This window comes from Manis pentadactyla, chromosome 8 (assembly GCF_030020395.1).
Source record: "Manis pentadactyla isolate mManPen7 chromosome 8, mManPen7.hap1, whole genome shotgun sequence".
Classification (NCBI taxonomy): Eukaryota; Metazoa; Chordata; class Mammalia; order Pholidota; family Manidae; genus Manis; species Manis pentadactyla.
Genome location: NC_080026.1, coordinates 95,418,056 through 95,430,283, shown reverse-complemented (window position 1 = coordinate 95,430,283; position 12,228 = coordinate 95,418,056). Strand labels below are relative to the sequence as shown.

General features: G+C 35.0%; 1 protein-coding gene across 2 annotated transcripts in view; it reads left to right on the top strand.

Annotated features, from left to right (window-relative positions):
- P4HA1 (prolyl 4-hydroxylase subunit alpha 1) overlaps positions 1–12,228 on the top strand; it is an 87,974-nt gene that overhangs the window by 68,206 nt on the left and 7,540 nt on the right. For both annotated transcript variants that reach the window (XM_036928729.2, XM_036928730.2), the window contains exons 10-11: positions 8,279–8,378; positions 11,783–11,836. In XM_036928729.2, coding sequence (XP_036784624.2) covers positions 8,279–8,378; positions 11,783–11,836 — 154 coding nt within the window. The remainder of the gene's footprint in view (positions 1–8,278; positions 8,379–11,782; positions 11,837–12,228) is intronic.

Genomic DNA, 12,228 nt, shown 5'->3' with positions numbered 1-12,228 from the left:
AAAAAATGGGAATTACTCTTTAGTGAGTACAGAATTTCAGTTCGGAATAATGAAAAATTATGATTGCCCAACTTCATAAATGTACTTAATGCCACTGAATTGTACACATAATGGTTAATGGTAAATTTCACGTTATGTATATTTTACTATATTTTTTAATGGTTAAATGGTTACTTTTATGTATTTTTATCGCAGTTTAAAAAAATGAGGTAGTGCTATGTGTGTTGGCTTGAAAAAAATGTCAGAAGTATTTTTAGGGGAAAAAGTGTATGTGTATTTTGCAATGGAGGGTTGGAGGATGAGTATATTCCTATTTTTTAAAGAAATTATCTCTGTATGTTTGTTTATACACAGGGCAAAAGTGTTGAAAGGATATATACCTATTTGTTAATCATGTTCATACCTATGAGGAGGGGACTAGGAAAGAGACTTCATATACTTTTGTGTTGTATGAAATTTTTACAATAAGAATTTCTTTTTTTAAATAATTTTGAGATTACAAAATATAATTCACTCATTTAAAGTGTATAATTCAGTGGCCTTTAGTATATTCAGAGTTGTGTGCCCATCACCACAGTCAATTATAGAACATTTTCATTACCCTATAGAGAAATTCTTGCATTCCTTAGCTTTAACTACCCAATCCTCAATCCCCTTCTCCCCCTGACTAGCCCTAGGCAGCCACTAATCTACTTTCTCTTGATGGATTTGCCTATTTTGAATATTAAATTTAAATGAAATTATATAACATGTGGCCTTTTGTATCTGGCTTCTTTCATTTAGCATAATGGTTTTAAGGTTCATTTATGTTGAGGTGTGTATCATTAGTTAATTTCTTTTCATGGCTAAGCAATATTCCTTTGTATGTATATACTACAGTTTATCCTATTCATCTATTGATAGACATTTAGATTGTTTCTATTTTTTTACTATTATGAATAATGCTGCTCTGAACATTCATATACAACTTTTTGTGTGAACGTTTGTTTAATTGCTCTTGAATAGATACCTAGAAGTGGAATTGCTTGGTCATATGGTAGCTCTATATTTAACCATTTGAGGAACTGCCAAACTTTCCCAAAGTGATGGCACCATTTTATGTTGTCAGCAGTAATGTATGGGAGGTTCTGATTTCTCCACATTCTCACCAACACTTTTTATTGTGTTCTGTCTTGATTATGGCCAACATAGTGGGTGTGACATAGTCTCACTCTGATTTGATTTTTGTTTCCTGGGTGGTTAATGATGTTGAACATCTTTTCATGTGCTTCTTGTCTGTTTGTATATTTTCACTGAAGAACTCACTCAGATCCTTTGCCCATTTTTAAATTGAGTTATTTATCTTCTATTGAGCTGTAATAGTTCTTAGTCATAAGTCCGTATCAGAATTTTGATTTGCAGACAATTTTTTTCATTAAGTTGTCTTTTCAGTTTCTTGATGGTGTCCTTTGAAGTACAGAAGGTTTTTATTTTGATGATGTCCTTATTTTTTGTAGTTGCCTGTACTTTTGATGCCATAGCTAAACCACTGTCTTTAAGGTCACAAAGATTTATGCCTTTTTTTTCCTAAGAGTTTTATAATTTTAGCTCTTATGTTTAGGTCTTTAATCCCTTTTGAGTTAATGTTTTTATATAGGGTGAGATATAGAGGTCCAACTTCTTTCTTTTGCATGTGGTTATCTAGCGTCCCAGGAGCATTTATTGAATATAGCAAGTGTAAAGTGAAGGATTGGAATGGTTATTGTTAGAATGGCAAAAGAGAGGGTGTTTTTAGTAGCAGGAGACTTCTGGCTGAAGAGCAAGTAAGCATTGTTAAGGAAAAAATTAAAAATAAAAAGGGAGGCAATAACTGCTAGAGTAAGGCCTGAGGAATTAGGGTAGATTCAAAAGCACAGATAGAAGATCTAGCCTCCATAAGGCTGAAGGACAATGCTTCTATCAAATTACAAAAGAAAAAGGTAAGAAGAGATGCTTAAAAATTGGTGGTGGCAGGGAAGGAATTTGAAGATACTAGAAGTAGAAGACAGGTTCTATTTGGGTAAGAAATTCCAGGATGGTACAGGAACAATTATCAAGATGTACTTAGTTTGAAACTTAATTAGAACATTTGCCAATCTTGAGTTGCAGTTAACTATAAAAATCAAGTCAGTAGTTGGTTGCTTATAAAGTTCAAAAATCTATCAAATTTTTGCCAGCAGAAAATACAGATACGTTGATATGCCAGGTTAGTTCTACTGGGAACTTGGTCAGAATTGGATGAAGTAAGTTCTTAGTCTGTCTATCACCTATATCCTTTATAACAATAAAATTCTTGGATTCTTCGTATTTCTGGTACACTGAGGTAATTTTAGCCAGTCCCTATAAATATGCAGGAAATCACCAAATAATTATAAGTCTTTAGGATTCACTCATTCATTTATTCAGCAAATATTTATTATTTACTATATGCCAGACATTATAATAGGTTCTGCAGATATAGGGGTGAGCAAAACCAGGCAGAATTTATGTTTTTGGAACTGGTAGTTGAATGAGGATACCTTACCTTAATCAAATGAATTAAATGTGCAATTACTGTGATAAATACTATAAAGATATGAAACATACCAGGAGCAGCTGCCTTCTCCACTTTAGATGCATGAAGGTTGCCTTTCCATGATGTGCTTCAGGCTGCAGGCAGTTGTCAGCTCTGAGATTAATGGAGGGCCGTAAGAAGCCCAGGATGGTTCTGGCAGTATAGCTGCCCCTATCCTCCACCCTCCCGGCCCACTGTGGTGATTCCCATGGTAGCATCCAGCAAGTGCCCAACAAATTCACTGTGGTCCTGTAGATATCAAAGGTATCACAAGTTTGACTGCTTTTTGTAAAGAACATTTTATTTCCTTATATCAAAGGAAATGTTAAGAGTGTCTGCAGACAAGGTATTTCTTCCCACTTGGAAAGAAGAGGAGAAAGAACCTCAGTCTTTTGAGGTGACAGCCTAAAAATAAAAAGGTTTCCCACCAGGATGGGGTGTTGTGATCCCTGCAGCAACTGAGAATGGGATAGAGGACTCGTAGTAGATTATCTAGGCTGTGGTAGGTAATGTGCCGGCAGATGTCACTGTACTGAAAAGTCATGACACTGAAGCAACTATCCTGCTACATGTGGAGGGCAGCATTTCCACAGCTGGGTGAAGGAAAGCAGATTTTCTCTGAAGATACAGTTCTAGCAGTTACGAAATGGAGAGAGGCTGGAATGAAGGTGTATGTCTATTCTTCAGAGAGTATAGAGGCATTGTACAGAAGAAGATATTCTTAAGGTTGTTGATAGTTACTTTGATACCAAGATTGTGCAGAGTGGAGAGTGAGAGTTACTGAAAGATTGCGAGCAGGTTTGGGTACTCAGTCAACGACATCCAGCAGTAATGTTCTGACAGATGTTATCCTGGACACTAGTGCTCTTGTGGAAGGGGACATGCCTGGAGCTGTGGTAGTGAGCCATGGCAATGTAAGATTAACAGATGAAGAAAAGACTATATATCCTCATCAAATCCTTCAGCAAACTGTAGGTGCTGTTCTCAACCTAGAAGAGGTTTTCTATAATTATGTAAGACAAACTGTTCTTCCTAGTTGTCCTTGTAGACGAATTTTTATTTATTTTTATTTCTTGTTAAGGTACAATTGATATACACTCTTATGAAGGTTTCACATGAGGAACATTGTGGTTACTACATTCAGCGCTATTATCAAGTCCCCACCCCCACATACACCTTACAGTCACCGTCCATCAGTGTAGTAAGATGCTATAGAGTCACTACTTGTCTTCTCTGTGCTATACTGCCTTCCCCGTGAACCCCCTACATTATGTGTGCTAATCATAATACCCCTTAATCCCCTTCTCCCTCCCTCCCTGCCCACCCTCCCCACCCCTTTTCTCTTTGGTAACCGCTTGTCCCTTCTTGGGTTCTGTGAGTCTGCTGCTGTTTTGTTCCTCCAGTTTTTTCTTTGTTGTTATACTCCACAAATGAGTGAAATCATTTGGTACTTACCTTTCTCCACCTGGCTTTTTTCACTGAGCATAATACCCTCTAGCTCCATCCATGTTGTTGCAAATGGTAGGATTTGTTTTCTTCTTATAGCTGAATAATATTCCATTGTGTATATGTACCACATCTTTATCCATTCATCTACTGATGGACACTTAGGTTGCTTCCTTTCTTGGCTGTTGTAAAAAGTGCTGTGATAAACATAGGGGTGCATATGTCTTTTTGAATCAGGGATCTTGTTTTCCTCAGGTAAATTCCTAGGAGTGGAATTCCTGGGTCAAATGGTATTTCTATTTTTAGTCTTTTGAGGAACCCCATATTGCTTTCCACAATGGTTGAACTAATTAATTTACATTCCCACCAGAAGTGTAGAAGAGTTCCTCTTTCTCTACATCCTCCCCAGCATTTGTTGTTGCTTGTCTTTGGGTGTTGGCTATCCTAACTAGTGTGAGGTGATACCTCACTGTGGTTTTAATTTGCATTTCCCTGATGATTAGTGATGTGGAGCATCTTTTCATGTGCCTGTTGGCCATCTGAATTTCTTCTTTGGAGAACTGTTTGTTCAGATCCTCTGCCCATTTTTTAATCTGGTTATTTGCTTTTTGGGTGTTGAGGCATGTGAGCTCTTTATATATTTTGGATGTTAACCCCTTATGAAACATATCATTTACGAATATATTCTCCCATACTGTAGGCGGCCTTTTTATTTTGCTGATGGTGTCCTTTGCTGTACAGAAGCTTTTTAGTTTGATTTAGTCCCATTTGTTCATTTTTGCTTTTCCCTTGCCTGAGGACATATGTTCAGGAAAAAGTTGCTCATGTTTATATTCAAGAGATTTTTATCTATGTTTTCTTCTGAGAGTTTTATGGTTTCATGACTTACATTCAGGTCTTTGATCCATTTCAAGTTTACTTTTGTGTATGGAGTTAGACAGTAATCCAGTTTCATTCTCTTACATGTAGCTGTCCAGTTTTGGAGATTAGTTTTATTTTAATGGTATAAGTAACTTAAAAAAATTCATGTTCACACACATATGTATGCATATATGTGTATGCAAATTACCTTCCACAGGTACATGAGTGAAAAAAAAGTTCAGTGAAATGAAAATTTATTTTAAAATATATGTAAAAAAATTTTGAACTACAACACTAATCCTTATTGAGGGCAAATTGTAGCTGATAGAAAAAATTACTAAAATGCAGAGCAAGTGTGTCATGTATCAGGTCATGTACCAAAATAGCTAGTTTTGAGCAGTTATTCAGAAGCCTTGCTACTTTAAAAATGGGAGTATTAACTAAGGCTTATTTCTAAAAATGTCCCCATTTTATTGTGAAGGAATTAAATTTACAAGATTACAACAGCTGCATTTCACAATATTTACTTAGCTCTGTACAAAGGAAAAGATACTGTGCTCCAAAAGAGGGCAAAATTAGAAAGAAAACTCACTTCAGTCTTGAACAATGTAGAATGTATGTTACTGAAGAAACTTGCTAATCATTGTGGCACCCACAGCAAAACAACTGCCTTATCAGTGAAAAAGGTGCATTGATTTAATGGCTAAAAGAAGTGATGTGATTCTTAATGCTTCACAAAACAGTCCTAATCCTGTCAGCTGTGATCATTATAGATTTTACAGTTGACTTTCTGAGAATTTCTTAGCAGTCTGAGAAAATATATTACTATTAAAAAAATGCTTTTATGGTAACTAGTCCATCAGATTAAGAAGAATTCTAATATATTTTCCTCTGAAGTGCATTGAGAAATTTAAATTTTTAATCTTTATCCTGGTTCAATTCTAATAGCATGTGATGTCAATTTCATGTTGTGGTGATTATAAATTACCTCCTCCTTCCTCCTCCTCTTCCAAAAACAAAAAAACTTCAACCTGGTGAGTAGAAGGCTTCTCTGAAGAAGATGTTAAAGTGATGATCCAATAACCTTGCGAAGTGAAAAGAATATTCTGGACTTGAGAAGAGCATGTGCACTAGCCTTAGGGCTAGAGGGAACATGTTGAAGAAGTTTTGCTGGGGCACATGGAGAGAAGCAGAATTTAGTAGAGGCTGCAAGGGAGACTAAGAGCAGCCAGAGAAACTAAAGGATTAGCTGGAGGATGGGTGAGTGAGGAGAGTTTCAGGAAAGATGAGCATTGAAATGTTACTAAAAGAGCAAGGACACTGAGAGCTGGAGAGTCTTCTTTGGTTTAGCATAGTACGGTTATGGATGATATTAGCAAGTGCAGTTTTGATGGTGTGATAAGGGACTAAAGCTAGATTGGATTGTGAAATGAGTCTGAAAAAGCTGACTTGGAGGGAAAAAGGGTTGGTAGTTGGAGACAGTTGAAGCAAAGAATTTTTAATCTATTTGTTCATTTGGAGAGATTTAAGCCCAGTTAAAGGCTTATCTGGGAGGAATTATTGAGAAGGGAAGTGAAAAGAGCTAATCAATATTTTATGGTTCCTAAAATGGCAGGAGGTAATAGAATCTAGGGCAGAGGATTAACCACCTTAAGTTAATGGAGAGAAATCTTTTGAAATTGGAATGAAAGAACTAGAATGAATTACAAGGAATAGATGCAAATGTAAGTAGATAGTGAGGTTTCTATTTTCTCTGTGAAGTAGGGATATATTACCAAGTGAAGGGGGAGGCTGAGGTGGATTGGGGTTCAGAGTAGAGGAGGAAGTAAGAGTAAGGGCCCATTTCAAGTTGGTGTTCATGAATTTTTAACAGAACTTACATGCCCTATTTTAAGGCTTTATCCAGAAGGGTTTGATGACAGGGGTATAAGCTCAGAGAAAAAAAAATTCATTTCATCGTGTTTCTGCCAGACAATTGAAGTTAGACTTTTAGCAAGAATGTTGTTGAGATGATGGTTCATGGAATCAAAGCTTGGTGAGAAGAGAAGTGAAGAAAGGAAAAGGCTGACAGAGCAGGAAAAGTATATAAAGGAGATAGCTGAATTTTGGTATGCTTTTTTCTTATTGAGCTATAGTTCTTATACCATAAAATTCACTCTTTAAAGTATACAAATCACTGGGTTTTAGTCTTTTTATTTGTGCAGTCATCACATCACCTAATTACAGAACATTTTCATTACCCCAAAAAGAAATCCTGTACCCATTAGGAATCACTGGCCATTCCCATCTCCCCCTGGCAACAGCTAGTCTACTTGTATCTCTTCATTTGCCAATCCTGGAAATTTCGTATAAGTGGAATCATGGTGTGTGCCCTTTTGCATCTGTCTTATCTTACTAAACATGTTTTCAGGGTTCATCCATGTTGTTGCATTTATCAATAATTCATTCCTTTTCATGACAGAATAATCTATCATACACATATCTCACATTTTATGTATTGATTCCTCAGTTGATGAACATTTGGATTATTTCCACTTTTTTGACCATTAACAGTAATACTTGCTATGAACATTTGTGTACAAGTTTTTGTGTAAACGTAAGTTTTAATTTTTCTTTGGTGTACCTAGGAGTGGAATTGCTGGCTCATATGGTAACTTTTTAAAGAGTAACTGCTAAACTGTTTTCCAAAGTGGCTGCATCATTTTACATTCCTACCAGCAATGTATGAGGGTTCCAGTTTCTTCACATCCTCACCAACACTTGCCATTGTCCATCTTTTTTATTATAGCCATCCTACTTAGGTGTGTTTTAAAATTTTATTTAAAAATTTTTTTAAGATTATTTTTAAAATTTATATGTAAGTAATACATGAATTTTTTTCCTTATAAAATATTAGCATTATATAAGTTAGGCTAAAAACCCTGATTTTTAGCTTCATAACCCCCACTATAGTCATTTCCTTTACTTTTCCTAGAGGGAACAATTGTTTTCAGTTCAGTATGTATTTTTCCCAGAATTAAAAATTCTCAATGTAGATAGTCCTATATAGCCTTCTTACATTAATCCAACTGATATCATAGAAACTCTATAATAAATAAGATTATACTTTTCCATAAATAAATAAGATTATAGTTTTCCTTCCCAACCTCTAACTGTAGAATGTAATAGCTTTTAAATATTATATGTAACACTTTTATGTAATATAAAATATTGTATATATGTGTAATATGTAATATAAAAGTTATAACATTCATTAGTAAAAATCATATCAAACAAGCAAAGCAACGAAATGCTTATATATAAAGGTTTACTGTCCCATATATTGTGGCCTTTTCAATGACTGGTACTGGTCAATGTATTGAAACATTGTCAGTAACACTAATATTTTTTTGTTCTTAGCGCCTGGCTCTCTGGCTATGAAAACCCTGTGGTGTCTCGAATTAATATGAGAATACAAGATCTAACGGGACTGGATGTTTCCACAGCAGAGGAATTACAGGTAGGCTGTCACATTATCCTAACTTATCTTTACATTCCTTTAAAAGATGTTTCAGATGAGATTTCCTGACACTGTACAGGTAGTATTCAATTTGCCTGATAGTTTGGGACTGTAAAAGTTAATATTCAAGCTGAAACCATGCAAAGTGATCTCAATAATCAATGGGAAAAATTATGATCTGTGACCATTAAATTTTTTGTCAAAATGTTAAAAACTCTGTCAAGTTTACAGAGAAAAAAAAAACTTGTAACACTAATATTTTTTAAGTACACTGTGTTTTTTTTTCAATCCTAGGCCTATGACATGACCCAGGGCAGTTATTTTTTAAAAATATTAATTTTTTTCTCTTTTCTATTCAGATATAATTCACATAACATAAAATTTACCCTGACTTCATTATATTTACACAGTTGTTCAGTCATCACCACTCTCTAATTCCAGGACATTTTCATCACCCCCAAAAGAAACCCCATACACTTCAAGTAACTCTCCATCTCCCCAACTGCAGTACCCCTGGCAACCACTAATGTACATTCTGTCTATGAACATGCCTTTTCTAGATACTTAATGTAAGTGGAATAATTGTGGCCCATTGTATCTGGCTTATTTCATTTAACATCATATTTTCAGGATACATGCATGTTATAGCACATATCGGCACTTTATTCCTTGTCATGGCTGAATAATATTTGGTTTGGATTTACCACATTTTATCTATCAGTTAAAAAACATTTGGATTGTTCGCACTTTTTAGCTATTACGACTAATGCTACTGTGAACATTGATGTACAGCTTTTTGTAAAAAAAAAAAAAAAACATTTAAATTTCTTTTGGTATGTGCTTAAGTTACCACATGACCCAATAATTCCGTACATTTGAGGAATTGCCAAACTGTTTTCCCAAATGGCTGCACCATTTTACAATCCCATTGGCAATGTGTGAGGGTTCCCAAACTTGTTCTTTTCCATTTTTTTTTATTACAGCCATTCTAATGGGTTTGAAGTGCTATCTCATTATGGGCTTCCTTTGCATTTCCCTGATGGCTAATTATGAGCATCTTTTCATGTGCTTATTGGCCATTTAGTGAAAAAATTTCAACTTCCTTGCCCAGTTCTTAATAGGGTTATTTGTTGTCTCATTGTTGAATTGTAAGTTTTTTATCTGTTCTGCTACCACACCCTTATCAGATACATGGTTTAGAAATATTCTCTCCCATTCTGTGAGTTGTCTTTCACTATTTTGATGGTATCCTTTGGTACAAATTTTTTATTTTGATGAAGTCTGATAAGTCTATTTTTTCCCTGGTTGCTTGTGGTTTAGGTGTTTAAGAAACCATTGCCTAATCCAAAATTCCAAATTTACACAGATTACACCTATGTTTTTTCCTAAAAGTGTTACAGTTTTTCCTCTTAGATTCAGGTCTTTGATCCATTTTGAATCAGTTTTTGTGTATGAGGTTCTAGAGGTTCAACTATATTCTTTTCATGTGGATATTCAGTTGTCCCAGCATTATGGTTTGAAAAAACTATTCTTCCCTAATAAATTGTCTTGGTAATTTAAAATATTAGAAATACTGAGAACTAATACATTTTATTTCTTTGTAAACACTTAACCAGAATAGTTTAAACATTACTTTTCCTTCTTCTCATTGGTGAAACTTATGATAGGGTATCTTTTCTCTGCCTTTGCAAATAGTAGTACTTCTAAGTTTGAATCAGCTTTCAACATTTTATCGTTTTGTGCTTTCAGTTTTTTACTAAGGCATCTTTTATTGTGAAGATATTTTCCCCAATGTCACTTTCCTCCATGATATCTTCATCCTTCTCACCACAGTCACTCTCCTTATGTTAGTAAGTTTTGTCTTCACCAACTTCCTCTGGCTGCCTATCTAGAATTTCTTGAATAGCAAAAGTGGAGGCATTCCCTTTGTCAGCTGTTTCTTCTGTATCTCCATTGAAGTTTGATTTGAATTCACTTACAGCATTTTCACTTTCCCTTTCTCTGTTGTACTTTGTCTTTGTTGGCCAATTCCCTTTCCATTAGCCATTTTTGTAAAATATCACATGGGTTTTCACCAGGAGGCAATACAGTTACCTGGTTTGCTGTCTGTGCATGAACTGAATAACAGGTGTGCAGTGAGCAATCACTGACGGATTTTGAGAGAAATGACATGATTGGTCATTGATAATGATGTGCAACTATTTACACAGTGATTTGTGGACTTAACAGCTAGCAGCAGCTTTTATACTTAATAATTTCTTTTTTGTCCTTTGCATAATTACAATTCAGTTACCATGGTAACTGAGGTATCAACTGCATTGTTGGGGGTGTGGTGTTAATGGTTAGCTAAATTGTGGTATTAGAGATTTGGGCAGCTTGGAATTGTAGAAAGCAAGACTGCCTGTATTTAAATTTGCTTAATTGTCATTCCATGGTAATCTATAATTTCCTTGATATTCATCTGATTATTAAAAACTCTTGGATGTGCCTTTTTCTTTCCTAATCTGTATTTATTCTCATCTGCCGAACCTTCACAGAGTCTTCCATGCTCCTTGATATATTTCTACTTAATAGGCTGATCCAACCCGAGGTGTCTGCAACATAAGAATTAAATATCCATAATAATAATTTACATAGGACTTGGACTTTGCTGTGGACACTTTTAAAATTATGTTCTCCCTTCATTTAATCAGCAGTGCTCTTTAAATTATATTCTCCTTTCATTTTCTTGGGAATTTGTCATATTGGGAAGAAGTTTTGTAAGGTTTCATTCTCTTTATTTTACAAATAAGAAAACTGAGATTGTATCCAAAGTTACATATTGTAACTAAGAAAGCTGGAACTTGAACCCAGACCAAATGTTTTTTTTTACTTCCCTTTGCTGCTTCACACTGGGACATTGTTATAGCCAACTGAGGTTGGTAGGCCCCTCCAGCAGGAATAAGTAAGTTGGTGTTAGCTTTGTCACTTTTTTCCCCTAGTAAGAAAAAAAATGTGTAGGTAAAAGGATTTTATTAAAGGAGATTGGGAGTTTGTCAGCATTTTAGCTTTGGAAAACATGAGTTTTGATTTAAATCTAAAGGAAAGTGTTTAGTAAAAATTAATAGTAGAAATCTCCAAATTCTAATTCTAGAAAATCATAATTCTAAAACTTTTCATTCTAATGAGTTTAACTTATGTATTAGGGAAAACTGTGTTCCCCAAACATTTGCTAAAGAAAAGCATATTAACTAAGGTTCTAAAATAGCATATAATAGCTTTCCTTGAAAGTTTTTCATCCTTGGTTCCTTACGAATTCTCATTGATTTAAAATGCTTTGCTTCTCAAAATGGGGCTTATAGATTTTTTAAATTACAGTAATCTTGATTGTTTTTTCATTCATGCTTTGTGTTTCTCTCCTTCAGGTAGCAAATTATGGAGTGGGAGGACAGTATGAACCACATTTTGATTTTGCACGGGTAAGTAAAAAAAAAAGTAAGAGTCTTTGGAAGCTTAGACATGACATTAATTTTGTTCTTTTAGAGTATTAAAAATTTGTGGCCTATTTGGAATTTGTGGAAGCATGGTGGAATAAATACTCTGTAAAGCCTTTTTAGGAATTAAAAAAACAGCTAGATACACAGTAAAAGAACATAAGGTACTTCTAAATGGATTGCTGAACATGGAAGAAAGTAAGGAAGTTCCCAAAGGCAAGCTGAACAAGAAAAACCTAGAGACTAATAAAAGGGGTTAAAAAAGCTGAGGCTAGATGCATATACCTCCAGGAATCTTAAGAGTTTTGAGTATTAACAGCTGTGTGAGAGAACCTGCCACAGTGTAGGCTCCCGAACCTGAGACCCCTGCATAAACC